General features: G+C 53.1%; 1 protein-coding gene across 2 annotated transcripts; it reads left to right on the forward strand.

The window, feature by feature from the left end:
• The first annotated feature begins 325 nt into the window (after positions 1 to 325).
• Positions 326 to 27,772, forward strand: TLCD4 (TLC domain containing 4). Of its 2 annotated transcripts, none has more exons than XM_036273230.1 (7): positions 326 to 400; positions 11,311 to 11,473; positions 15,135 to 15,224; positions 16,825 to 16,883; positions 19,051 to 19,145; positions 20,525 to 20,598; positions 27,184 to 27,772. In XM_036273230.1, the coding sequence occupies exons 2-7, from the start codon at positions 11,322 to 11,324 to the stop codon at positions 27,500 to 27,502; spliced, it is 789 nt and encodes a 262-aa protein (XP_036129123.1). In that variant the 5' UTR covers positions 326 to 400; positions 11,311 to 11,321; the 3' UTR covers positions 27,503 to 27,772. The 2 variants fall into 2 exon arrangements, with proteins under 2 accessions (XP_036129123.1, XP_036129124.1); XM_036273231.1 differs by lacking the exon at positions 326 to 400 and adding an exon at positions 633 to 663.

Here is a 27,772-nt window from a genome sequence, read left to right on the forward strand (position 1 = left end):
GACGGGACCAGTCCCCACTGACTGCTCGGTTACTCCTCTGGCCGGGAGACAGTGGACAGCCCTTTTCCGTGAGTCCTGCTTGTGAGCCCTTCTGGGGACCCAGGTTCCAGTCCAGGAAGGTCGGCCCCGCCCACTCTGGCCGCCGGGGTAGGTGCTGGGGAGGAAGTGGAGCGCAGGGCTAAGGCCCCTTTAAGGAGCCGTGCTGCGGTAACTGGAGTCTTAAGCCTGGGAGGCAGCAGTGGCAGCTGCACCTCAGAAAGCTCCGCCCAGGCTCCGTGGAACATCTGGGGGGGAGGGGCGGGGCCCGTCGTGGCCGGCGCCAGCCTTCAGGCCGGGCTGCACTCCAGGCGCCTGGAACCCGGCCGGCCGCGCGCAGCAGAGTGGCTGGGACTCGGCACAGGTGACGTGGTTTGCAGGGCTGGGGGAGGGCGGCCAGGGCTCCGGAGGCCCGGGTCTGGAGCGCGGGGCGGTGGCTCCAGCAGGTGCGAGCGGCGGAGCAGCATCCCCGAGGGCCGCTCCGGTGGGGTCCCGGCGCGCCACCCAGGGTCTCCGCGTGTCTCTTCTCTGGGGGGTCTGGGTGCTCCCGGTCTCTGATGCAGGGGCGGTCGCTTTGGGCATCAGGGAAAGCCTTGCGGGAGGCTGGCACACAGGCGCATCAAGTGGGTAAGTGCCCTCCTTCGGTCCCCATGCTCCTCCCCAAATTAGAAAACAAGAAGCTACTGTTCACAGGGTTTCTGTTCGCAGTCCTTCCTTTGCACCAGGGCAGGTTGGTTAAACTCAGCACCTCAGTTTATAGATCCGGAATGCCAGCCTTCCTTTCCCTGCTGCCCCAGGACCGCGGGTCCACTTCCGCAGAACTTGGGGTTGCCCAAGTTCACCGGAACGCCTCCGTGCTGGCTGGTGTTGTCTCAGCTGCACACACCTGAGCGTCCGTGTAAGCATATTTGCATGTGAAATTATAAAATGGTTCAAGAGTGGTTTGTGAGTGTGTGAATGGCTCGGATCCCTGTGGAGGGACAAGGCAGGAAACTGTGTGGCCCTTAGGAGTTTCCCTGGGAAGTAGGAAGAGCGCTGTCAATTTCAGGGGACTCTACTCAGCCACACATGGGGTTGAGGACAATGGGTCTTGGGCTTGTGTGTTTAAGTGGCATGTGGCCTGGTGGGCACACAGCATGGGTCAGAATGCAGTTTCCTTCTTGAGTAGGTAGTCACAGTATATGCAGAAAACTGTTTGTCTTTTAAGGGTGCTGTGTGTGAAGAGATTTTCCCGTCTTGCCCTTAAGTTGTATGGGTAAAACCAAAGGAGAGGCGTGTATTCCTGCCGCTAGAAAACGGGAACCAGTGCCTAGAGGACCGTGGATTCAGTGTATCTGCTACAACTGAGTGCTGAGGTACTTGTTTCTAGCCCTGCAGCTCCCCTGGCCGTGTTCCCTCTCTCCAGTCTGACTGCTCTGTGTGGCATGGCATGCTTCTGACCTGTCTGGGTGGCGGTCCTGCCCCAGCTGCTCAGCCGTCAGTTATTCACACTCCTCTCACTTCGAGTTGCCTTCACCATATTGTAAAGGACGCTGGCTTGTTTTAACTACGGCTGTACACTCGGAGGTGCTCAGGAATGGCACTGGTCATGAGGCTGAAACTTTAGCAAACTCCAAAGCAGTGGGTTTCGTGAATCCACCCTGGAGTCTGGATGCTGGAGTTGGCCTGCTTTTTCCTTCGTTTCCTGGAATTGAGAGAGTCCTTCGATCACCAAGGCAAATGGAGACCTTTTGAGCAGGGAGCTGTCAGAACTCTCGCTCAGACTTCTGATTGATTAGGAGCAGTCCTAGCAAAGGGGTGGGAAGGAGCAAATGTGACTTGGGAGAGGACAGAGGGTGGCCCTCTTGATGACCAGAGGATCAGAGGTGGTGGTGAAGGAGCCCCCTGCAGTGTGGGGCTGGTGCTCTGGTGTGACCTAGCCAGCCATCCTGCAGTTCTAGCTAGACCTGCCCACCTGCTCCCCAAGCCAGCCTTCCCTGGAGGGGAAACTGAGCAGCCAACTTCCTAAGGAACTTTCAGACCCCAGCATCTCCCCACACCCTCTTCTTAAATGACTGTCCCCTATCCTACAAAGGGTTCACTTTGCCCCGATAGTTCAGCTTGGCTGAACAGTCTACAAGAAGACACAGAAAACTTGTTTTTCTGTAGAGGAATATAATATATTTTCTGAGAGAGAACTGTGGGAGATTGGACGAGGGAGGGCAGGGCGGGGGCTGGAGTTGTGCTGGACAGCCTGTACCCTCGTCCTCAGGAAAGGCAAGGAGGCTGCCAGGCCACAGGCTCACCTGGCTGTGCTGTCCCTCTTCCTGTCCACCTTGTGAGAGGGAGAGAGGGCAGCGTGGAGGTGGAGAGCCCTTCTGTTCTCCAGGATGGGAGACCGGTGTTGACTCCACTTTGGGGATGCGCTCCCTTCACTTGGCGTGGGTGCCAGGCTCCAGGTGTCACACTGAGAACCCATTGCGTCAGGCAGGGGAGCTGAGTTTTGTAAGGAAATCTGAGGTGTTTCCAGAGTGACTTTGCTGGTGTTTTTGTTTTGTTTTTCTGGTTGGAGGTGAAAGTTAGCTCACAGAGAAACTGAGCCCTCCTGCTCTGCGGCGTTCATAGAGAGAGAGGTGGGTGTGCTCCAGGCGGTTTCCAGACCTGGAAAGGAGTCAGGAATAGCAAAGCTTTTGTTTTTTGCATAGAACATTGGTCTATTCAAGGAGAAGGTAGTCCTGTGGCTGCCTGAGAAGAAGCTTGTGGATCACTGTAAAAGGCCAAGGCTGGGAAGACAGCTGGCCGTCTGATCCGAGCTCCAGCTGCATGAGGCAGGGAGCCCGGGCAGTGGGGCCAGCAGCCAGGGGCAGGGGTGAGGCTGGTGGAGAACAGCAGTATTGCATTTGGTCGACAGCACAGCATGTAGTGCGCTTTGCATGGAGACCCAGGACACAAGCAAACACCTGTGTATCTGAAACACGTTCCCTGAAGCAATGTGGGCCCTGCGGTCTTGCATCCTGATTTCTGTTTCTGCTGTGTCTACTTCTGTTCTGTGTTCTGACAAACTCATCAGCTGTTCAGGGTCACAGCTCATTACCTGGAAACCATGGTCTGGTGGATGGAACCATAGGTTATGGGGAGCAGGCTGGGTGTGGGAGTGCTGGGGGGTGTGGGAGGGAACACGTATTGATGGGGAGCCACCTGCACCCCCATTGGTGGGTCTCATCTGGTGTGTGGGGGGCAGGACTCACTTTAATGAAAGGCAGCTGGACAGGCAGATGCAAAGAGGAGACGTTGGTGTTGGGGAGAGGAAGTATGGAAGGAGCACTCCAGCGGGGAGCCGTCTTCAGGGCAGCAGGTTCAGTGAGAAGCAGATGCTGCGAACAAGGTGGCGGAGGCCCCAGGCCTTGTGCGCTCACCCATGGACGGGGAGCTGAGGGGCACGTTTCCCCTCTAGCTCTGAGAAGTTTGGGCAGAAGCCGATGCAGAGTGTGGTCTCCAAAGCCCATTTACCGATCACACTCATCAGGAAGTTGGCTGCTTGCCTCACAGAGAATTGGAAAAGTATTCTCATTACATTGGATAAAAGGGTTGGGTGACCAAGACTTCCTTAGACATCTATTTCAAGATAGACTATCAAACTGGAATCGTCACTCACTGTCTTCAGGATTGCCAAAAAAGCTCTTGGAGAAGCAGATGAGGCAGCACCCGGCATCCCTGAGCGCACCTGCCCCCGCACACTGATGTGATCCATGCAGAGTCTCTGCTGGCCTGCGGTTCCTCTTCCTAACAGTCAGCATCGCCCTCACCCCAGCACACGCACAGTTTGCAAGAACAGCCAAGCCTACAGGAACACGGGCAGGTGCCAGATTCACTGGTTGCTTGGTTACTGCTGGCTGTGATCATCCACGTGCCACCTCATCGGCCCCTCCCATTGACCCATCCCTGCCTTGTCTGATGTTCTTAGCTGAGGTGCTATGTTTGTGGAGTTTGACTCCAGCTCTCCTCAGCTGTCTGGTTTCTGTCTAATCCTTTCAGCCCTCCCTGGTTTCCCTGATGTCCCCTGAGCCCCAGACGTACAGTGTCCATCTGTCTAGTCCTGGGAGCCCTTACGTGGACCTTGGCCTGTGCTGTGTTGGTTTCCACTGTGCCCTGCTGTGGCCGCCCGGGAAATAACTCTACATCGGTGCATTTATTCATTGGGTTTGATCCAAATTTTAAATTTTGGGAACAAGGAGAAACTATCTTGTCAAGTTAGTTTAACTTGCTTTCTCCAAATAGGCTTTAAAACCTTTAAAAGGTGCAGTTTGAAGGCATAGAAAACATCTCCCTGTTTGGTACTGGGAGCAAGAAGGACCTCTCATTTGATGAAAAATTTAGAACAAAATAAGCCCTCTTTCCAAAGTGTTAAATCTTAGGGACATAATTCCCCAAACTAGTCTCCCTAAGTTAACACATTCTGCCCTAAGACACGTAAGAATAGTGAGACAATCATGAATTGAAATGCTCTGTGATTTGTCACATGCTATTTTAAGGCTACAAAGACTAGAGCTGTGCTCAGATTGAGAAGGATTCTTGGCCTTTTCAGACTTTGAAAACCCGACGAGTGTTATTAAGCAGGTCGGTTCCTTGGCATCTCGCGGAGGGTCCGGGGCGAGAGCGCTGTGGGCGGGGCCCCGCGCCGCAGGGGCGCCAGCTCCGGAGCAGAGGCGGTGCGTTCTCTCGGACCCGAGGCGGGCAGGCGGCTTCTGAGGACCCGACAGTGCCTCACAGCCTCCCGTCTCCCAGTTCCCGTCAGTGTCTGCATCTTTAAATGACTCCAGTGAGGCTCAGACAGGCGCTGCTCTGGAGAAGGAGAGTCTACCCTTCCCTCCCCCCTGCCCCGCCTCAGTTTCCCCCCCAGACTCAGCCAGACCCGGCTTTGGGGGAGAACCCTTCCAGTCTGTCGCTCTGCAGATGGCAGCGCGTGCCAGGAGGTATTTATGAAACCTTTAGCCTTTCTTTCGCTGCCTGCTTTCTTCCCACGCCATCGGGGGGATGGCGGCTTCTCTGTCACCGTGTGCCCTTCATGTGCGGTGGCCAGGGTGGTGGAGCCTGCCGCTCACGGAGCCCGCCCTGCCCTGCTCCCAGTCCGGCCACGCGTCCTGCCCACGACGGGCGGGTCTGAGCGCAAGGGCCAGCCGGTGCGCCGCCTGTTCTGTCAGCCAGGCGCGCCCCCGGCCCGCTCCCTGGGGCTCCCCGGCTTCCAGGCAAGCGTGGGTGCGTGGGGGGTGCGTGGGGCCTCCGCGGGCTCCTCCGCGGGGCGGTGCCTGATGGCGCGCGCTCCGCGCCCTGCGCCCGCTCGCCCCAGCCGCCGGGACGGGGACAGAGCGCACTGTGACGAGCCCCTGGGTGTCGGGGAGAAAGAGGAAGCCGTGTCCAGGGAAGACACAGTGGGCCAGCTGGGGTTGGGCAGTGTGCCGTTTCCCGGAAGTGCTGGCGGTGTGCTGGCCAGCCACCAGGCACTTCCAGATGACCAGAGAGCGGGAGTGGAGAAGCTCTCTTGTCCTCCTTCGCTGAGGCAAGAGAAATGTCTCCTTGGATCTTCAGCAAGGAAACACTGCGTTTGCAGTGGCCATCGTGGTCCTCGCTGCCCCCAACTTCCTCCAGCGGTGCCCAGTGCCCTTGCTTCTGGGGCCGCTTCACACCTGCTCCGCAGCACTGGCCAGGTCTGCCCGCTGGGAGGTCACGAGGCTGAGGTGTAAGTTCACCGGTTTAATCCAGAAATAGCTCTGCAAGGACCTAAAGGGGCATGGACCAGTGACAACAGCAGTCTGATACTGTTTCTGGATGCTTTTCCCTGTAGGTAGCACAGAACACATAATTTTAGTGGGAACTTCTGTGAGCAGAACCCAAGAATACTAGGCTTGCAGCAAACACGCGGAGGAGTGAGGGTGTTTTAGATGGCATTAGCACATCAGAACTGTGACAATGACGCAACAAAACATTTCCCTTTAGAAAACGAGAAGAACCTCTGCTCTTGGTCCATGCAGAGCACATGCACTTGTCCACACAGGTCACCTCCAAGTTAGAAAGGTCGGAGACCCCCTCTGAGAAGCCTGGGGAGCAGCTCCAAGCTTGCTTTTGTTAGTAGGTTGTGGGACGTGAGGGTGTTAGCAGGACCCAGGATCTATAGCATGGGCAGCTTGACCTGGCCTCAGAAAGCTGGGCAGAGGGAGCCGCGTGAGCTGACCTCCGTCCACGTCTCACCTTGGGAACGCTGCCCCGGACAGGTCATATGACCACGTCTGAGGGCCAAGCCCAGGTCCTTTTATAGGACAGCCTGCACTGAAGCATGAGGTCTGCAGTACACTTTAAACTTGAGGTCACCTGATGCCGCCACGTCACCTCACTGGCCTATGAAGTGATTCAAGGAAATGTGTCCGTGCATTTAGATTTTTGGCCCCAAGATGGTGTCAAACTCCGTCCTGAGTTGTACAGAAGCACCAAGTCCAGGGGAGACAGTGAAGTTGGACGCAGTGTGGGGTAGTGGCCGCCTCCTGGAGGTAGACAAGCAACCACGTCCAAAGCCGCCAGACTCCGTCAGGTCCCAGGTGTAGATGAACTGCGGGGCCTCCAGGCAACGGCTAGGTCAGGGGGGATGGTCGCCTGGCCTCAGACCAGCTGTCCTGCCCTGTAGGACGGTGCGCTGGAGAGGGAGGGCAGTGTTCCTTGGTGAGGAAAGGGTGTAAGGAGCGCTGTACCTTTGTTGACAGTGTTTGGATCTATTGCTCAATAACAAACCACCCCCAAAATCTAGAGGCTCAAAACAATTATTTGTTATCCCTCCTCATTCTGTGGGTGGCTGGGCAGTTACTCAGCTGGTCACAGGCTCACTCGTGGCTGTCTCCTGCTGGAGGGGCAGCTGGGCGGGGGGGGGAGGGGGAGGCTGTCAGTGAGGCAGCCTGGGCTTTTCCTGTGGCCGCTCACCCTCTGGCACACTGGACAGCTGGCAGTCTCCCGGGCAATACCAAATGGGGGGGGGGCAGGTGCTCTAGGTCTTTTGAGGCTACCTGGGCTCCCGAACCCTCCCAGCCTCTCTTCCCGTGCATTGTCAGCAGGGTGCAAGGCCCACCCAGACTCCTGGAGGCAGAGACATAGGCCTCACCATGGGTGACAGCGGTGGCAGTGTCCTGTTGCAAAGCAATTCACGGCCATTCATGACCTACCGTGGTGGCAGCCGTGCCAGGGCAGCTAACTTGGGCCCATCTGGGTGTAGGCCTTCGTGGATCTGGGAGGCCATGCTCTGCGTGTTTGGGCCACTTGCTAAGGACTGGGCTAGGGTTGGATTCTAGGTCTCTCTCTGGCTGAATGGAATTTGTCTGCAGAACTGGACGGGACAGAGAGATTTGCTCAGTTTTTCTTCCGCCCCTGGAACCTGCTCAGTGCTCTCTCTTGTTTCATGTGGAGAGCCAGCAGACAAGAGAGGCATAGAAGCAGGTTGGCAAAACCCCTCTCAGCCGCATCCCCGAGCTTCAGGGACTTTCTCGGAGGTGATCAGACCAGCAGTTTGGAGGTGAGAAGGCCTTCTTTGTCTCCTTAGGTTCTGACTTCCTGGGTTGCTTGGCAGGTGTCCCAGTGATTCCTTTGAAAAAAGAACAAAACATATTTGGAAAAATCTAGCCCTGTCCAGGTTTTCCTTGATTTCACAGTGTTGGCAAAAACCAAACAGTGAACCAAGCCAAGAGGCTCCTTCTGTGACCCCAGCCAGGGACAAGCGGGGCCCCTGTAGTACGCCCATCAGGAGTCGGGGAGAGGATGGCTGCAGAACTTCCTTCTCTTCCCGAGCCCCCAGGTGACAAGTTGCCCTGGTCCCCGTGGTCCCACTCTGCTTCAGCTCAGGGCCCTCCCTCACACAAGTGCCTCCTGAGGCCTGGGAAGCGCTGTATGTGAACTGCTGATGTTCTTACAGATGGGCTTGCAAAGCGTATGGGTGTCCAAGCCCTGACAGTGACTGTGTCTGCATGGCCCTCCAGTGACTTGTCTCGTGGCTCGAGGTGGCTCGTCTCTCCGACACCCAGTGGCTGTCTTTGGAACTCAGAGGTTTCGAAAACAAAGACTTCTTTATAAAAGTTTTCAGTGGGGTGAGAAGCTAGGAAGCAACATTTATCAAGTAAATAAAATGTGTCGTCTGTACTCTGAGCCCCACAGCCCTGGAGAATGAGCTCCTGCTTTCCTGAGGGGAGACTCGGGCTGGCTGGGGTAGGGACCAGCGGAGCCCCACTGGAGGCTGGGCCAAGGCCTTTCTCACCATCACTGTCAGGCCCACAGACACTGACCTCAGCAGCCACGCACAATGAAACAGACCATTGTAAATAAGACACAAATATGTGCGTGGTTGCAGTGAGGGCGCTTTGGGAAATCAGCGTGGTGTGGGAGGGTTGGTTGGACAGCGCGAGGGGGTGGGCGGTGCTAAGGGCCGTGCGACCCCCTGGAACCTCTCCCGGCCTGGCTCCCGGTATGTGCCTTTCCCAACAGTGCTCCGATTGTCCGGCGTGCCTCGCCGGATCGGCTGGGCACATCCAGGGGTGGGGTTGGCCAGCTCTTGGCAGTGGGGAGGGAAGTCAGAGGGTTGCTGGAAGGATGGCCTTTAGGATCTAAGCGGGGTGAAGAGGGACAGGCCTCCTGGGTGGGGACCAGCTGGGTGGCCATGGACTTGAGAATGTTGTGCACTGAGCACGCTTGAAGGAAGCTCAACCAAGGAAGTACTTGACATGTTATTTTGGAGGCAGAAAAATGATGAGTGAGAGAGAAGTGAAGGTCCCCGGTAGGTGAGCTGAGGTGCCATTCCGGACGAAGGGACACTTGTTCAGGAAGCCTGGGCCTCTGCATGGCTAGGAGGTCCTTCGGGATGGGGGCAGGGCTGAGGACATGTGTGGGCTGGGGCGAAGGCTCTGCACGGGAGGGAGGATGTGTTTGGGGGGTTGGAACACGGCACTGGTGAGGACAGGGACTGGCGGCACACCTGCAGCCAGCGGAGGAGAGGCTACTTCAAACCTTTTCAGGTCCGCACTGGCACAGCAGCTGGAGGTCAAGTGTGCGTGGAAACCGCCGTGGGGGGGAGTGCAGACGTCGTCATGTCCGGGAGGCTCTGGTGTCCACAGTCTTGTGACGTCTGGGTCTAGACACACGCCTTCTGCGTCCTGGCCTTCTGCGGCCACCAGCCCCACGCAGCATGTGTGAGGGGTCTCACACGTCTCTCCTTCCGCTGTGTGTCCTACACTGCGCCCTGACCAGACTCTCGGGGGCCGTACTCTCGAGTCACGAGCACGGTTTCGTTTTCTCAGTTTGTACCGTTTTCCCGCTGGACTCCGTGAATGGGCAGGGGAATTGCTTCCTGCCAGAATTCGGGGCGCTCTGTGAAAATCCCTGGCTTCCTCCTTGAGCGGGCGTAACTGATGAAGCAGCAGATGCTGCCAGGAGCTCTGGCCGGAAGGGTTGTGTCAGTCTCGTGTCTGCCGAGCCTCTGGTGGAGCCATGGCCGCGACCCGTGGGGCCTTCCGTTGTCAGCGAGACTCGTTTTCAAGCAGGACTCGGCGTATGCACACCCCACAGACCCCAGTGAACTGAGAGCATGTCTGCTGAAAACTCCAAATAAAAAGCAGAACTAAGACTTAAGAAAAACTAGCTTTTTAAGGAATGACGATTTTCTTAATGGGGTACTTTAGAAAAATGTACAGTGAAATGAGCAGTTCATAAAACGGATAATGTTGCATGATTCCCAGTGTGCTTTACAGCATAGCTTTTAGCAAACATTCGTGAAATAAATGCTCACTATTTATGTTAAATTTTAACAAGAGTAAATGAGTAGCCAGTGCCGGGCCACCCTCCAGGACCGTTGGGGAACACACAGACTCTCCAGGGCCAACCCTCCTTGTATTTAAGGTTGTTACTCATATTCTTCACCCAATCGTAGTTAAAATTAGGTGGTCTACTTGCTTGTGGCTCCTGGTTCATGTTCTTCATGATCTGCTCACATGGCCTCCAGACCCCAGTTTGCTTTGATCTTAGGAAGACATTATCCTTCTCTGCCTCACTTAGAAAATCATAATTAAGTATAAATTATATACAAAACTTACTTTGATATATTATTTGGTTAACATTAAACAAATTAAAACTTTTAATACTCAAACACATTTTTTAAAAAGATAAGCGAGCAATAATGTTAATGGATCGCAGGGAGAAGAATTGTAATATCAGGATTTTCGCTGAGCACACAAACCAGAAAAAAGAGAGGAAATAATTCATTGCAGCCACATGGGTTCTGTCCGAGGGCCCTGTGCAGGACTCGAGCTAACTGTGAAGTCCTGGTTTGGAGGGGATGATGAGGTGGGATTGACTTCCATTGACTCATTTCCTTTTCAGTCAAGGTCGGCACCTGTCGAGGGAGGCGCTGTAGAAAGGCGTGTTCTCTGGGTAGGAGCACACGCTTTAGTCTCCTCTTTTTGGGTCTAAATGTTCCTAAGATTTTTAGGAGCCAAACAAAGTTCAGCTCTGAGAGGAAACAGACTTTGAAAGTGCCTGTATGCATATTGCTGTTCTTTTCATGAACTCTATCCTTAAATCTGAAGAAGCTCTGCTATGAAAGTCTTTTATCTTAGAGAGGAGGATTTTGGTCCAGGGATACGTGTGAGTGCAGAATTAGGGGAAAACAAGTTAAATACGAATTCAAACCATGCTATGTTCTTTTCCCAGGGGATATTCTTTTTAAGGTTTGGATTTTGCTTTAAATGTTGTTTGTTCTACTGTAAAACTAGTTTTTATTATGCAATTATATTTTGTTGTGCTATGGCAGATGTTAGTTCTATTATGATTTTTGGCTTAATTGTTTCTTAGAAATTATTGGACCATCTCTCATTTTAAACAGGAAATCGAGGCATAGAGAAGTCAGGTGCCTCGTCTTAAGTTTAACTGGAGATGAAAAGAATACTTCAGTTATAGCACTTGAAATTCCCTCTTAATGTCAAAGACTCGGATAATTTTGAATATTGTGATGTTAAATTTGTCTCCTGAAATTTATAACATTGAGATCTTTAAGATGACAGGTCCCTCCTTTTTTTTTCATACAAAAACTATAAGATATATGCTGCGTTGCTGGCAGAGGCTTAAGGTTCTTATAGTTTCTTTGTATTCCAACATTTGCACCATATTAAAATAAATTACTAAAGCTACAATCCTATGCTTTTTAAAATTAGAAAGTTAGTTTAGATTTATCATGAGCAGTTGAAAGCAATTGACAGCCCTCATTTCTCTGAACAGGTTGGGGAAACATGGACACCCCCACCCTGGTCGTCAGCACCATGGTCTCCAGCCTGTGTGCCTTTCAGCTTCTTTTCCACGTTGTAAGTTACCGGTTTTCAGCCAAGGTGTGTCCAGGTTTCAGCACGCTCAGTTCTGAAAAGAAGATAGAATGGAACTCAAGGTAAAGCTTAGGAAAATGTGATGGGTTTTTCAAAAAGCTAGTTTATGAAATAAAATTATTTAAAATATTTCTAAAAAGTCTTTTGTTCAACCCTGGCTGGTGTGGCTCAGTGGTTGAGTGGCCCATACACTGAAAGGTCGCTGGTTTGATTCCCAGTCTGGGCGCAGGCCCGGACTTCCGGTTTGATCTTGGAGTGTGTGCGGGAGGCAGCCCTCGGTGTTTCTGCCCCTCTCCTCCCTCTCCTCCCTCTCTCTTTAAAACTCAGTTGAAAAAAAAAAAATCTTTCATTAGAATCTTTGAAAATCTAAGCTCAAAATGTTGTATTTGACCTTAGGAATGAAAGAAAAGACAAGTAGATAGATCTCGTACAAGAAAAAGTCTAAAATGTCTTCTGCTGAAAGACTGTAGGAAAAATGTATTTGGCTTCCCGGGAGTGTGGGGAGGTGAAGCCAACTGCAGCTGACGGTGGGGGGTTGCTTTGCATTCTTCCCGAACACTGATGCCAACCAGCAGCGAGCTTCGCGAGTGACAGCAAAGGGGATCAGGGCTGGGCCCAGAGCCTGTCTGCAGTGCGGGCGGTGGGCTGGGCCCAGAGCCTGTCTGCAGTGTGGGCGGTGGGCTGGGCCCAGAGCCTGTCTGCAGTGCGGGCGGGCTGGGCCCAGAGCCTGTCTGCAGTGTGGGCGGTGGGCTGGGCCCAGAGCCTGTCTGCAGTGTGGGCGGTGGGCTGGGCCCAGAGCCTGTCTGCAGTGCGGGCGGGCTGGGCCCGCAGGCAGGCGACTGCCACACAGGCCACCGGGCATTCCTCTCGCAGTGGCTCTTCCTTACCATCCAGAGCCTCCGGAATCGATGCCTTTGTTCTATAGTTCTGAAGTAAAAACTGCTTTTTTGATTTTTTTAAACAAAAATAAATGGAAAGTGAACAAGACATGTAAAGATATAGGAAGTTGTGATAGTTAGTTGCAACTTTTGTGTGTGTGTGCTGTGGGAAGGAACACTGTCGTCGTTTAGTTGGAGTTGATGCCAACTGTGAAATGGACTCAGCAGGTCTCTGAAACTGCCAGATTCTTGCCAAAGTCTTGGAGAAGTCTTGTCTGGTTCACACAGGCTGCCACTCTTTTCATCCAAAAAGTGAGAATTCTTTTTCCATGTATTTTTGAAAAATAAGAGCTGGAGTTTGTCTTAAGAATAGCACAAAGATATTGTTCAGTTGCCAAGTACAAAAGATACTAGCCTTTGCTTTTCAAACCCTTTCCAACAGGAGGAGAGAGTAGGGAAGAGAACACAGTGCCGGAGACGCGCGTTGTCTGTGGCTGAACTTGTGGCTGTTTTCACCACGGGGAGAGGGGCGAAGGCACCGGAGTCCGGGGAGCTGCTGCCGGGCACTGGGGAGGCAGGGAGAGAGGAGCAGGGAGGGAGAGGCCACGAAGGGACGGAAGGGAGAGCACTCGGGATCACTGCCGGGACACTGAGCTCCCACTGCAGAAAGGAGCCGGGATGATCTTTGATTCATTGCGCTGTTCGGATGGCGTCACGCTGAGGTAGTCCTGTTCCCCACTGAACGGGTTCACGTGGACAGGCTGGGAGCTGGAGAGAGCACGGAAGGGAAAGAAAGTGGCTGCTTTTTGGGGGAAGGACACGTACACATCTTGAAATCCAGCTTCCTATTAGCAGACAGACCAGTCGGCCAGCCCTGCACTCTCCGCAGTGAGCAGGACAGAGTCTGAGTGCCCAGTGGCCTTCGTCCAGCACGAGAGGGCGGGAGGGAAAGGCACACCGGAGAGAGACAGTTTAGTTCGTGAGAGACTGCTCTACTTTACTGTTGTTTATCTGAAGACATGCATACTTAGAGTCATTATTTTATCACCACGATGTCCACTGGCTTCCCTGTAGTATACAAAGCCCTCCTGTAGTTTGTACTCCTAATTTCAGATCAGCTTCTCCAAAATGGAGCTCTTCTGTCTGAGCTACAGTTTCTCTGGTACTCCACAGCACTTGTGGGTGATTAAGTGAGTGGCTTAAAATTACAATTCTAAAATGGTTATTATTTCCTTCGAAGTAGAGCACTATCTTTTTAAAAGTACAATAAATCCTTTACAACCCTCTTTGGAAAAGAAATTGAAATATTTTATCTTGGGTAGATTTTGGTATTTTCTTTTAGACATCTGTCTACATTTTGCTTTGCCAAGAATTAAATACGAAATTTTACCAACAGCAGTTTCTGGACAAATAGACTTTGCTACAGAGTACCAAGTATAGGTACAGGGTGTTTGCTCGTCCTGTTCTTTGTAGTGGGAGCTGTTGATGCCAGCAACACTGAACTTTTCTCTCTGGAGGCCTCTGATTCTTCCCACTCAGCACGTAGCTCCTCAGCAGAGAAGGGAACCAACGCCTGAGCATCAGGAACAAAAAGTTACATTTTTCCAAAAGAAATTTTTTTTATGTCAGGTTACTAAACACTACAACAGGGTCATGAGAGGTTCTGTTTTTTTCATAGGATTTTCGCGTGGCAGCAGAAGGCTGAACGATTATTTAGATGGAGGGCTTCGTATGACACCAAGGATTTTAGCACTTTCATCCTGCTGTGTTCAAATGAAATTACAGGGGCGCTTGGCATGAACTCCACCTTGTAAACCAGATAGACCGGGTTAACTGCTCACACTTCAAAGTGACCCTTCCGTGTGTATTACACAGGAATCTTTGTCACTGTCTTTAAATTGGTATAAGTCTTTCAGTGTTGATAATATGATTGGATTTAACTTGACATATGTTTAGGACCACATTATTTATTAGATCAGGTATATTGATTTTTCAAGTTTCAGTACTGTTTTCTAATGTCAAGATTCATTTTGGTTGATATATTTCACTTTTAAAAGTTTGGGGTCACGTAGAGAGAAATTCATTGCACATCATTAATTTCTAAAGGGAAAATTTTGTTCCTCCTCTCATCCTTTATGCTAATGAAGAGTAAAAAAATATTTATTTCTTATTAGCATATCCTAGAGCTCAGAGACAAGTTGAGTCATTCAATTATTAGCAAGATGTGCTCCTAGAAACAGATGTTTTTCATCTCAGCCTTATTCCTTCTATCAAAGAAAATCTGGATCTTGTGAGCGTTTTGCTCTCCGCTGGGCGTTTCTTTCACCAAAAGGTTGTGTGTGTCGGTTCACGGTCCTGGTTTCCGGTTGGCAGCCCCTCCAGGTGGACAGCGCTCCCGCCTGCAGGCAGGCAGTGGTGTGGGAGCACGAGCCACGGGCTCTGGGCTCCGGTTCAGAAGCAGGATGGTGGAGGCCGGCAGATGTGGAAGTCGTTCCTCGCTCCTGGAGCGTGAAAGCACCCCGAACCCCATGGTGACGCAGGCGGCGGCTCGCCAGTTGCCACCTGTCCACACAAAGGTCCTCTGCAGCGTCAGCTCTGCTTCTGCCCTGAAGCTTTCGACCAGTAGGTGTCTCGGCGACGTGCCCACTGGGAGCCACAGAGCTCTATGTACACAGCGACGTGTGGCCCTGGGCTCCCACGCGGCCGCTCTGCGTGCCTTCCTGTGGTCTCCAGTTCTGCCTCAGAGACTCCAGGTTCAGCTTCGCCAGAGTGTTAACTATCTTGCCAGAACTAAAGTCTACTGCAAAGAATCTGAAATCTGCATCTGTGTTTCATTTCATTTCAGGGTGGTGTCTACTTGCCATTCCTTGCTGGTTGGGCTGTTAGGCCTGTACGTTTTCTTGTTCGATGAGGCTACCATTTCAGACCCACTCTGGTAAGCCATTTCTTTCCAGTACAGTCAGTGTGGTTTACATGTGGACGTCAGTTATTAATCAGGACATCTCCTGCTTTGCTTTGAAACAGAAAACACATTGATGGTTTCCAGTTTGCTAGAACGATGGTGTTCAGTTCTGTTTCAGCATGGTGCACCATAGTGACTCATTTTAGATTTGCACACAAACACCAAGTGCCATTTTGCCTTAGCATCGCCATTGTTACCCCAAAACAGGAGGCTGACGGTGTGCACGTGTGCTGCACCGGTGAGTGAAGCCCAGTCCTCATGACCACTGCTCTGAGCGAGTCATTTCTGAGACAGGACAGGCCTCAGATGTGTGCTCGGCCCACCATCTGATATCAGAGATTTGGAAATGAGAATTAACAATACCCACGCGGGAGGAAGTTAGTTCCATAGACAGGCATTTGAAGACCCGACGACCGTGCCCAGTGCTGATGGGATAATTTGTAAGGTGGCTCTTCCTGAGAAGTGTGAATGTCATCCCAGTGGCAGGAATTTCACAAACCACTTCCCGGCATTCTGTGGGCAGACTCGGCTTATTCGGGAGACCGGACGCTGTGCAAGCAGCACAGGCTCCTCCGTCTGACCGTCTCCCTTCGTCAGCACGGAAGGACGCCCGGTGGTATTGTTGCCCTGTTGATAGATTTTCACTGGGAAGATGTTTCCTGAACTGAATCCACTTAGCAAATTTAATTCCTGGACTAGGTTTTTATATAATCTACCTAAACAGTTTCTAGCTCTTTTTTTCTTTTCATAGTTTTACTTCACAAACACGATTGTCCACAGAACCAGTCCTTTTGGGAAGTGACTTTTATAACAACGATTTGCTTTGCTGATCCGTGTGTGTCCTTAGGAATCTTTCACCCATTACAGCTTGTGAAACGTTTGATTCCCTTCAGCGCCATCTGCACTCCAGGTCTGCCTGCAGATCTGATGTGAGAAGAGGGCGCCAAGCCTCTTCCAGCCGTGGTAGAGCTGCCAGAGTTTCCTTCTGGGTTCTTGTCTCCAGTATTCACTTTACAAATCTGATGATGAGGGACTGGTCCTCGTGTGTGTGTCTCGGGGTGCGGAGCATCAATGGGGAAGAGTGTAGGGTTCTGTCCTGTGGAGGGGTTGCACGGCAGGATGGGACTGTCCCGTTCCACCAGGTCCTGACGTGGATGACAGGTGAGTCCCTCCAGTGCCCTGTAAAGTGATGATGATGACAGCGAGCCACCTCCAGTCAGGGGCAGGCCAGACGATTCCTTGAGGTTGAGTTTCTGATTCAGAATAAGGAATCAAAAAAAAATCAGCATTCCACTTGAATCTTTTCTCAAATCACGAGAACACACTTAAAAAACATTGTCTTTTGGTACAGCTGTTTCCCTGAACCTTTTGACTAATGGGTGTAGGAAAGTAGGGCTGTCGAGGGCTGTCGCGGTGCTGTCATAGCAACACCGTGCTTTGTGCAAACATCAGGTCACTGGCCGAGAGTCTGTGCAAAGCACCCTGATCATGTTTAAGTCTCGGTAGAGAAAAGTAGCTGTCATCTATAACCCATGTGCTAAAATCAGGAACTTTTTTTCAAAAATATTTATAGGGGTGATTCATCGGTTGCGAAAGTGAACGTTGCCATTGCTTCAGGCTACCTCCTTTCTGGTACGTGGTGTTTTCACTGTCCTTTTACAGTCCCTCTGGAGCGGTGCAAGGAAGACAGTCTGTGCTTCGCTCAGTGTATTTAGGACCCACAGAGGAGCACGCTGTCCCGTCAGCCCGTGGTCCCTGTGGGGCTGGAGCCGCAGCGTGGGGCTTCCTGGGCGAGGCTCACTAGCCATGGTCCCTTTCGGCCTGCAGAGCCCCTCAGGTGCAGCCGCTGCGAAGTGAACAGTCCAAGCCTCCGAGTCTCCCACTTCCAAGGGCCTGAAGTGCATCCCCAGGGCCATGGAGTATTGTTTTGGGGCAATTTGCAAAGTAAGCTGTTTTAGCCATAATAAGCCAAAATCATGGCATCTCTCCACTTACGTCCTCCTGTGTTGTCTGTTCCTGTGCTGGACGGGGCTTGAGCAGCCTCCGCACAGGGACACGACGGGAAGGGGAGTCGGGCCCTGCCCTTCCGCTGCTTTGTGAGGACATGTCGGGCTGTCCATCAAACAGGAGGGACATAGCAGATCCGCCATGGGGGCATTTCTACAAGGACCCTGTTTTGTAATTCTCAAACTTAATTCACAACTGAAAGGAAATCTAAGTAAAAATAATGGACTATGGAGCCGGAGTGGTAGTGGTGAGTGAGGGACCAGAAGATTCCCTGCCATCAGGAAGTGATCAGAAGTTAGGTTATATCCAACATGGTGGTTTATCTTCTCGAGGAAGAGAGATGCTTTGAGTAAAAATAGGGAGGAGGCCATCAGATGGTGGGGTGGCCCAGTGGAAAGAAGAGTAAGTCATGTGAACGCAGTGATGAAGACCAAACTCTTCTGACACAAACACTGTCGCCAACAAGGACACGCGCTGTGCACCGTGCCGGTGAGGACACGTGCTGTGCACCGTGCCGCACGCAGCGTTGTCTATTCTGAGTCGCTGCTGGGAGATCCCCAGTGAAGGCAGCTTGTAAGGGTTTTCCCAAATAAGAGTCCAATCTGAAACGCTTTACCAATCAGAGTTAGGAACCGAAACAAACTTTCCTAAACCAAGTGGAACAAAAAGTGAGTTATTTTTATTCTCTCTGTAGAAAATATTGCAAGGTCATTGTCCTGCAGACTGACGACCAGAGAGTAGACAGCCAGGATATGTGTCTAGGTAGGGTCAGTGGCCATCAGTCACTGAGGGTGTTCTCTTCAGTGATTTTCACATTTGTAGCATTTGTTTTCTCTTTAAAACTTGTAGCCTGATGATTTCTTTTCTCTTTGTAAATGTCCACATCAGTTGGGTATTGGTCATTTATTTATTGTTGGTAAAGGACTGTGCCCCTGTGTTATAGACTCCAGCCCTACAGGACCTGATCCTGCCTGGTGTCTGCCCACGGCCCATGCTCCCCCTCGGGGTCATGTCAGCACCAGGAGGTCCTGTTCTGTGGAAGGAACTCCTCTGAACCCACTGTTTGGAGTCAGAACATGTTTGAAGGGAGACAGATCTGGAGCTCTTTCCTGTCTCTGCCCAGCAGTCCTCACTCTCGGTGGCCTCTTGCTCTTCCAGACGAATATTTAGTCACATGCTTTGTTCAAGTTTAATATGTGCTGTTGAATTTGTGTTACAAATGAGTTGGTCATTTTTACCTTTTATGCGACCATCTCCTCTATTCGAATTATTATAGTGCTTATTTTAAAATTGTTTACTCAGGGACAGTATTTTCACTGTATTTAGCCCTGGAACTCTGGTGTTCATTCATGCTCTAAGGGTACACACAGCTGGGGGCCGCACCATCCTGATGCCCAGTGGTGCTCGCGCTGGGGCAGCCCCGCAGGCGGCTCATAGCTGGGTGGGAGCTGAGGCTTTTTGGGAAAGTACGTCCCAGGGCTCCAGGCTAGGACGAGCGCTGTGGCTCGGAGGTGGTGGTGGCCGTGGGGAGCGGGGCACGTGGAGAGCGGGGCACGTGGGAGAGCAGCCCCGGGGCTCCAGGCTAGGACGAGCGCTGTGGCTCGGAGGTGGTGGTGGCCGTGGGGAGCGGGGCACGTGGAGAGCAGCCCCGGGGCTCCAGGCTAGGACGAGCGCTGTGGCTCGGAGGTGGTGGTGGCCGTGGGGAGCGGGGCATGTGGAGAGCAGCCCCGGGGCTCCAGGCTAGGACGAGCGCTTTCCTCCTGGGTAATGTCTGTGTTTTTCCCTCTTACAGACTTGTTGACTATCATTTTGTACTGGAAAGTAATCGGTGACAAATATTTCGTAATTCACCACTGCACATCATTGTATGCCTTCTTCCTCATCCTGGTGAGTGCCGGGGTGCACAGTGCCAGCGAGCAGGCAGGTGGAAGGGGAGATGGGGGACATAGGGGACTTACATGTATACACATGTACACATGGCACTCTTAGTTCATACAGACCAACTCCAGGCACATCAAGGGTCCCTCCTGTGTTGTGTTATTTCGTCTGTTAACAAAAAGAATAACTTCCCTTGGGTGTTTGTGTTAGGGCACTTGTTTGGAATCATAAACTTTGAGAAAGGCAGATGGCCCCAATTTCTTGAATTTTCACTCAAAACCTTTAGGATCGTGTAGCTGCTGCTATTTATCTGTCTTTCCAGATGCATTTATGAGTAAGTCTATTCCTAGCTCGTTCTAGGCAAAGCTTCTTAAAGATGGAGGGCAGGTGTGGAAGCCCCCGCTGACCAGATGCACCTGTGCCTGCCATCCTTGACTGACCATCAAGTATCGACATTTGTAATTTACTTATTTAAAGATACTAGAGCAACTTAAACCTATCCCTCTAATAGCATCTGCAGTGGTATTTCAGTAGGTTTCTGGAGAAGGAGAGAGGGGACAAGGTACCAGGAATTCACAGAGCCTGAGGGCTGGGGCGTAGCCACCTGTGCCCTGCAGGGCACCTGCCCCTGATGCTTACTCGGGCACGCAGGGAGCTGACCGGTGGTTTTGAACTAAGGGAGTGGGGGTGGCAAGGGAGTGACGGAGCACACAAAATACTATTGACAACTCAGGCGCACTCCCCCGTGGTAAACCAGCAGTGCAACCTGGGCAGTGGAACGGTGGCTGTGTTCATTCCTAATCGCCATTTTGGTCTGAATATAGATGTTTGTAAAAAAAAATTCTGAGTGTGTAGAAATATAAGGCTTGGTAAATACAACGTTTTCTAGGTCTGATTTTCTAGAGATAATGATGGACAATGTGTGTATATTCTTGTAGTTTATACGCTGACACTAATGGCTATTTGCAGAATTCTTCAGTCAGCATGAAACAGCTGCCTAAAGTCAGTTTATTGATTTTTTTTTTTTTTTTAAGGGAGGTGTGTTTTTTGTGTGTGTGTGTACATGGAGAGAGAGGTGTTTGCCCTGACTGGGGATCAAACTTGCCACCTTTTGGTGTTTGGGACAGGGCTTCAACCACGAGCCGCCCGGCCAGGGCTGAGATCTGTGTTTACAAGTGAACATACGTGCACAGTACACTTGTCTTTCACAAGGTCATAGCTTCGTAATGACATTGACCAGTTCTCATCGAGAAGAGGATTGCTTCACAGGCTAGACCTGTTTGGGGATTGGTCGTTATTTTATGCTGTGGAGCTACTGAGTGTTTTTCAATGTTTGGACACTTTAATGAGAATGTCAGCCCTGACACTGTTTCGTGTTCATCGCCCAGAAACGCAGCGTGCTGGAGTACATCGGGAATTTCCGCCTGCTCGCAGAGCTGTCCAGCCCCTTTGTGAACCAGCGGTAGGTGACATCATTCTTTAAACGTGTACCATTGGTTTCTATCCTGGGGAAACTGTGTCTCTGAGATCCCAAAGCTGCTGAAGAAGAACGAGCACGTGTGGGGGGCTGTGCGTGGGTCGCACCACGCACAGCCCTGCGAACACTGGAGGTGCCCAGTGGACGTTTGCGTCCTCGCTTCGCTGTGTCCTTTTGGCTTTTAACCCATTCAGAGGAGGCTCCGCCTGTCATTCTTCCGGATTGTTCCGTGAGAGCCACCTGTGACTTTGAGTGCAGAGTCTGATGAACTCCGGTGCCTGTCTCATCATCTGTGTGCTGGCCACTGTCGGTCACCTCCTCCTCCCGCCTGAGCCCCTTGGCTCCGTGACACCAGGCTCCCCTGGGCTGCGGGTTCTCTGCTGCTCCCGCGAGCGCAGCCCTGGGCTCCAGCGCTCGCCTAGCCGCTCGTTTTGGTGTCATGGATTTTGCAGGAATTTCAGAATTAGACCAACTCAAGGTGCACTTCAGCCTGGGCACCTGACTTGCTCCAACCTTGGCGAAGTCATGTAACATCTCTGCGCCGAGTGGTCTTCTCGGTGAGAAGCGCGGTTCATCTTCCCTGCGGCGGGCGCCACAGCCCGGTGTTCCCTCCTCCCGCGCTCAGCAGGCCCAGCCCGCCAGCACGACTGCGCCCATTTCCTGTGTCCTCCCCGCGGGGCTGTCCTGGTCTGTCTCCTTCCTCGTGTGTGATCCATCAGCAGGTGCTACCACTTCACCTCCTAAGCCCTCCCCGCCTGTCCTGCCGCTCCGTCTTGGCCGTCCGTGCCCACCTCGCCACCCAGCCCAGGCCGTGGTGCTGGCCGCCATCGCCGTCCTGCCCAGCGGAGCCCAGTGTGACTGCTCACATTTAATTATGTGAATTAAAAATTCAGTTCCTTGGCCTAGCTTGTCACATGCTTTCACATGCTTCATAGCCCATGTGGCACATTTTTATTGTTTTAGAAAGTTCTTTTGAACGGGTTGGGTGTCCAGCAACCAAGGCTTCACAGGCCAAACTCCTTGCCTATTTTTATTAAGTCTCATTTGTACCCGGCCAGTGTGGCTCAGTGGCTGGGTGTCAACCATGCACCAAGAGGTCACCAGTTCAATTCCTGGTCAGGGCACATGCCCAGGTTGTGGGCCTGATCCCCAGTGAGGGGCATGCAGGAGGTGGCCAGTCGATGTTCTCTCTCCCTCTCCCTTCCTCTGACTCTAGAATCATTTGTTTACCACGGCTGCCTTCACGCTCCAGGCAGACTCCATTTGTGTGTCAGAGATGGCAGAGCCCCCAGAGCCCGTCACTGAGTGTCACTGCCCGGGTCTGCATGGAGCTCTGCTGGCCTGCCCCATCCTGTCCCCGATCACCTCCCTGCTCGGGCAGCCTCCGTGCTGACCGCCGAGAGCACAGCACGGACGCCTGCAGCAGCAGCTCGCGTCCACCCGTGGCCCCCATTCTCCAGGACAGAGCCTCCAAGGAGGGTGTCTTCTCTTTCCGCCACGTCTTCCCCCCAAATCTCTTCTCTCTGCAGCTTGTCCATGTGCTCTGCGTCATCTCCCAAGGCTCAGCTGGAAAACCACCTCTTTCCTGGCTGGGCTGGGCCCCTCACTGTGCTCCATGATAGCGACAGACAGTATAGCTTCAGGATGGATACATTTTGTTGTAAAGTTCTGTCTCTCTTTTTTGTGTTTCTTACTTATCTCTGCATTTCAACAAATGACATGGCAGTGGAAGGCAGCTTCTCTGAATGAGGCTCCCGAACTCCTGAATCTCCAGAGCTAATGTTCGTTAATATAAATGTTTACACGCCTGAAAGAATCACATTTGCCACCAAGACAGAAGCAGGGTCAGCTCCCATCCAGGCTCTGTGCTGAACTGTTCCAGAAGCAGGGCAGCGTCCAAATTCTCACTGGACTCTTTCCAAGGTCGTCCACAAAGATCCATTTTGTTGCTCACAGGGACACTCGTTAAAATTCTCCCCATTCCTCTCGGATGCACAGTGTCCCCGGGCCTGCAGCTGTCCCGGCGCCTGGTCTCTGACCCTCTACTGCCCAGCCCTCGGCTCAGCGAACTGCTCCAGGGGGGTTGTTCTGTCTCCCGTGCCCTCTCCTCACTGGTTCTCTTTCTCTACCTGCACACAAGCTCTCACCTCTTTCCAAACACGAATTAGAACAGATAATACCAACAAGTTAGACTGGATAATAAAAACAGCAGATGTTTGTACACTGCTGGTAAGTGGTGGAGTGAGCAGCGCTCCACGGAGAACGCCCAGGAGACATAACTGAAGCGTCAGACCGCAGCGGAAGGGCCGGGGAGGAAGTGAGCAGGCTCCAAGCGGGTTTTTCTCGGGGGCTGAGGCGGTGGCAGACTCTGCCCCCTTCGTCTCGGTCCAGCGCTCAGCAGCGGGTGGCGTGAAGAGCGGCCCTCCTCCGCGTCAGTGCAGTCTCCCGCCGCTGGCCCCGTCGCTGTCTGAGAGGGACCGAGTTAGCCAGGAAGATACGGTTCCCACAGATCACTGGTCCTCTGACATGGGGGGAAGAAGGACAAGTAGATAAATATCACCTGAACTCATCTGTGGTCTTTTCCTTTCAAAGAGACAGGCTTAGGGACCAGGCTCTAGACACAGACGGATATTGGCAGAAGATAAGCTCAGGGGTTGCACAGGACCCCGAAGGGCACAGCCTTTAAGTCAGGATTTGCTGGTAATCACCTTTCCAGACAATCCAGAATTTGGAGTATGTGAAGCGCTTGTAGAACGGGCTAATGGTGGTGTCGGACTTGGGACATCGGAGAGAAAGGCTTGAGAGGGGACCCAGCGGGCTTGCGGTGGGCATGGAGGTCAGCATGCGGAGGACCACGCTGGCAGTGGGATGGGAGGTGAAGGTCAGCGGACAGAGCTCCGTAAGGCTGCAAGAAGAGTCTAGGACGACGTCTGTGCCTGACGTGGGTGACAGAGCCCATCATGGTCCCACTAAGTAAGGTTGGGAGGTTGGAAAGGAAATGGGCTATTTTCTGTGGCGGTGATCATGGGGGGAGGGGAGGCTAGACATGGAGGAAAGCATGGACTTCAGGCATGTTGATTTTAGGCACATTTGAGAACTTGTGACTAGTCAGGTGAAGAGATTTGGAAGCACCAGTAGAGCTTCTGAGAGGACTTGAAGCCAGAGGTGTGTGCAGGGTGCCCAGCCCCCGAGAATGGGTGACATACCCTGATGTAGAGGATGTGGAAGGGAGGAGGTGGTCATGAGAGTGATGAAGGGCCCTGGTGTAGAGCAGGTGGATGGGAGGAGGTGGTCCTGAGGGGTGAAGGGCCCTGGTGTAGAGGATGTGGAAGGGAGGAGGTGGTCCTGAGAGTGGTGAAGGGCTCTGGTGTAGAGCAGGTGGATGGGAGGAGGTGGTCCTGAGGGGTGAAGGGCCCTGGTGTAGAGCAGGTGGATCGGAGGAGGTGGTCCTGAGAGTGGTGAAGGGCCCTGGTGTAGAGCAGGTGGATGGGAGGAGGTGGTCCTGAGAGTGGTGAAGGGCCCTGGTGTAGAGCAGGTGGTCCTGAGGGGTGAAGGGCCCTGGTGTAGAGCAGGTGGATGGGAGGAGGTGGTCCTGAGAGTGGTGAAGGGCCCTGGTGTAGAGCAGGTGGTCCTGAGGGGTGAAGGGCCCTGGTGTAGAGCAGGTGGATCGGAGGAGGTGGTCCTGAGAGTGGTGAAGGGCCCTGGTGTAGAGCAGGTGGCTGGGAGGAGGTGGTCCTGAGAGTGGTGAAGGGCCCTGGTGTAGAGCAGGTGGATCGGAGGAGGTGGTCCTGAGAGTGGTGAAGGGCCCTGGTGTAGAGCAGGTGGTCCTGAGGGGTGAAGGGCCCTGGTGTAGAGCAGGTGGATGGGAGGAGGTGGTCCTGAGAGTGGTGAAGGGCCCTGGTGTGGAGCAGGTGGATCGGAGGAGGTGGTCCTGAGAGTGGTGAAGGGCCCTGGTGTAGAGCAGGTGGTCCTGAGGGGTGAAGGGCCCTGGTGTAGAGCAGGTGAATGGGAGGAGGTGGTCCTGAGAGTGGTGAAGGGCCCTGGTGTGGAGCAGGTGGATCGGAGGAGGTGGTCCTGAGAGTGGTGAAGGGCCCTGGTGTAGAGCAGGTGGTCCTGAGGGGTGAAGGGCCCTGGTGTAGAGCAGGTGGATGGGAGGAGGTGGTCCTGAGGGGTGAAGGGCCCTGGTGTAGAGCAGGTGGATCGGAGGAGGTGGTCCTGAGAGTGGTGAAGGGCCCTGGTGTAGAGCAGGTGGTCCTGAGGGGTGAAGGGCCCTGGTGTAGAGCAGGTGGATGGGAGGAGGTGGTCCTGAGAGTGGTGAAGGGCTCTGGTGTAGAGCAGGTGGTCCTGAGGGGTGAAGGGCCCTGGTGTAGAGCAGGTGGATGGGAGCAGGTGGTCCTGAGAGTGGTGAAGGGCTCTGGTGTAGAGCAGGTGGTCCTGAGGGGTGAAGGGCCCTGGTGTAGAGCAGGTGGATGGGAGCAGGTGGTCCTGAGGGGTGAAGGGCCCTGGTGTAGAGGATGTGGAAGGGAGGAGGTGGTCCTGAGTGATGAAGGGCCCTGGTGTAGAGCAGATGGATGGGAGGAGGTGGTCCTGAGGGGTGAAGGGCCCTGGTGTAGAGCAGGTGGATCGGAGGAGGTGGTCCTGAGAGTGGTGAAGGGCCCTGGTGTAGAGCAGGTGGTCCTGAGGGGTGAAGGGCCCTGGTGTAGAGCAGGTGGATGGGAGGAGGTGGTCCTGAGAGTGGTGAAGGGCTCTGGTGTAGAGCAGGTGGTCCTGAGGGGTGAAGGGCCCTGGTGTAGAGCAGGTGGATGGGAACAGGTGGTCCTGAGAGTGGTGAAGGGCTCTGGTGTAGAGCAGGTGGATGGGAGCAGGTGGTCCTGAGAGTGGTGAAGGGCTCTGGTGTAGAGCAGGTGGATGGGAGGAGGTGGTCCTGAGGGGTGAAGGGCCCTGGTGTAGAGCAGGTGGATGGGAGCAGGTGGTCCTGAGGGGTGAAGGGCCCTGGTGTAGAGCAGGTGGATGGGAGGAGGTGGCTCTGAGTGTAGAGCAGGGGCTGGTGTAGAGCAGGTGGTCCTGAGGGGTGAAGGGCCCTGGTGTAGAGCAGGTGGATGGGAGGAGGTGGTCCTGAGGGGTGAAGGGCTCTGGTGTAGAGGAGGTGGTCCTGAGGGGTGAAGGGCTCTGGTGTAGAGCAGGTGGATGGGAGCAGGTGGTCCTGAGAGTGGTGAAGGGCTCTGGTGTAGAGCAGGTGGATGGGAGCAGGTGTTCCTGAGAGTGGTGAAGGGCTCTGGTGTAGAGCAGGTGGATGGGAGGAGGTGGTCCTGAGAGTGGTGAAGGGCTCTGGTGTAGAGCAGGTGGATGGGAGCAGGTGGTCCTGAGAGTGGTGAAGGGCTCTGGTGTAGAGCAGGTGGATGGGAGCAGGTGGTCCTGAGTGGTGAAGGGCCCTGGTGTAGAGCAGGTGGTCCTGAGAGTGGTGAAGGGCTCTGGTGTAGAGCAGGTGGATGGGAGCAGGTGGTCCTGAGAGTGGTGAAGGGCTCTGGTGTAGAGCAGGTGGTCCTGAGGGGTGAAGGGCTCTGGTGTAGAGCAGGTGGATGAGAGGAGGTGTCTCTGACAAGCACAGACTGTGGAAGGACGGGCGGGAGAGCAGAGACTGAGGAAGGTATCTAGGGAGGTAGGAGAGGACAGAAGGGAGGCTGGTGGCCAGCAGCACCATATGTTGTGGAAAGGCCATCTGGGACAAGGGCCCCGGGCAAGCCCAAGCCACTGTCTTGGCTGTGGGGATGCCGCCAGTGACAGATGTCTTGGGAGGGGAATGCAGTCCTGCTGCACGGAGTTGTGAAGGACAGTGGGATGGTCCACAAGCAGAGGAGAGCTGTTTGAATCAGGAAGGATGGAGCATGTTGGTAATGGAGGAGAAAGAACCCATCTTTGGATGTAGAACCGGATGGAGCAGGGAGAAGGGGCCTCTTGAGTGGCTAGTGTCCCAGAGCGTGGGTGAGGAAGCCGTTAGCCTTGGAGAGGGCGAGGGGACACTCTGCACCCCAGTGTGCAGCACAAGCATCTGGAGAGACGTTTGGGGCTTTGGGCTCAGGGTTTGAGGACCCCATGGTTACAATCCAATACTCCTTTATTACTGGGTGGTTGAAATTGTTGCCGTTTTGCCTTTAGGAGCTCTTTCAATTGGTTTTCATGCCCCGTTGACACGACCTCAGCCTTGTGTCTTTTGAGCACTGTCTTTGTCTGGCACTGCAGAGTCCTGTGGTGTGGATGGTGTCTTCTCTGTCCCAGCATTCAGCCAGCTACTTCTCAGGCCACCTGGTTCTTTGTGTTGGAGGCTGGTGTTAGAGACCATGTTCTGGGCCCTGGGTGCTCATGGCCACCGGGCACCCTTGTTTCTGTGCCCTCCTCTTCACACAACTGGACAGATGGAACCTGTCAACACCCATCTGTTGTTATTTCTACTGACGTCCTTTGCCTCTTCGTATGAATCTCGGGGGGATGTTACTGCCTTTTAAAAACTAAAATGAAATGCTTAATCCTCAGAGATGCACAGTGAAGGTGATGTTTCTTACATTTTTCCAGGTGGTTCCTCGAAGCTCTGAAGTATCCCAAGTTTTCCAAGGCCAACGTCATCAATGGCATCCTCATGACCGTGGTGTTCTTCACCGTGAGGATTGCCCCCATACCGTCCTTCTACGTCTTCGTGCACTCCATGCTGGGCACGGAGGCCTACGCGAGGCTCGGGCTGCTGGTGCAGAGCTCCTGGGTGGCCACCTGCGCTGTTCTGGACGTGATGAACGTCATGTGGATGATCAGAATCTCAAAGGGCTGCCTTAAAGTCCTCTCTCTCTTCAGACGAGAGAAAGCCAACAGCAGTCTTCAGAACGGAAAGCTGGACTGAGTGTGGCGACCGGCCATCCGCTCACCTCGCACTGCCCGTGTACGTCCGCCGGCAGGGTGACTCCTCGGCATGTTCTTCTTCCTCATTAATTACACGTGTTATCCAGGGTTTCAGTGTCTCTTTTTTAAATTTTACCTTTAGGAAAGAGAAACTAAAATTCTGTTTTTATCTCAAGATTTCTGATTTTCTTCTGCGTTATAAGCATGGATGACATCTGAGAGGTTTAAATAAAAAGTTATAAACACAGTGGTGCATCTTTTCAGAACTCCG

Source organism: Molossus molossus, unplaced genomic scaffold, assembly GCF_014108415.1.
Source record: "Molossus molossus isolate mMolMol1 unplaced genomic scaffold, mMolMol1.p scaffold_m16_p_20, whole genome shotgun sequence".
NCBI lineage: Eukaryota > Metazoa > Chordata > Mammalia > Chiroptera > Molossidae > Molossus > Molossus molossus.

Coding starts and splice junctions, on each gene's coding strand:
- TLCD4 (XM_036273230.1), top strand. CDS start 11,322: ATGGACACCCCCACCCTGGTCGTCAGCACCATGGTCTCCAGCCTGTGT. Junction 11,474..15,134: donor AAGATAGAATGGAACTCAAG/GTAAAGCTTAGG, acceptor ATTTCATTTCAG/GGTGGTGTCTACTTGCCATT. Junction 20,599..27,183: donor AGCCCCTTTGTGAACCAGCG/GTAGGTGACATC, acceptor ACATTTTTCCAG/GTGGTTCCTCGAAGCTCTGA.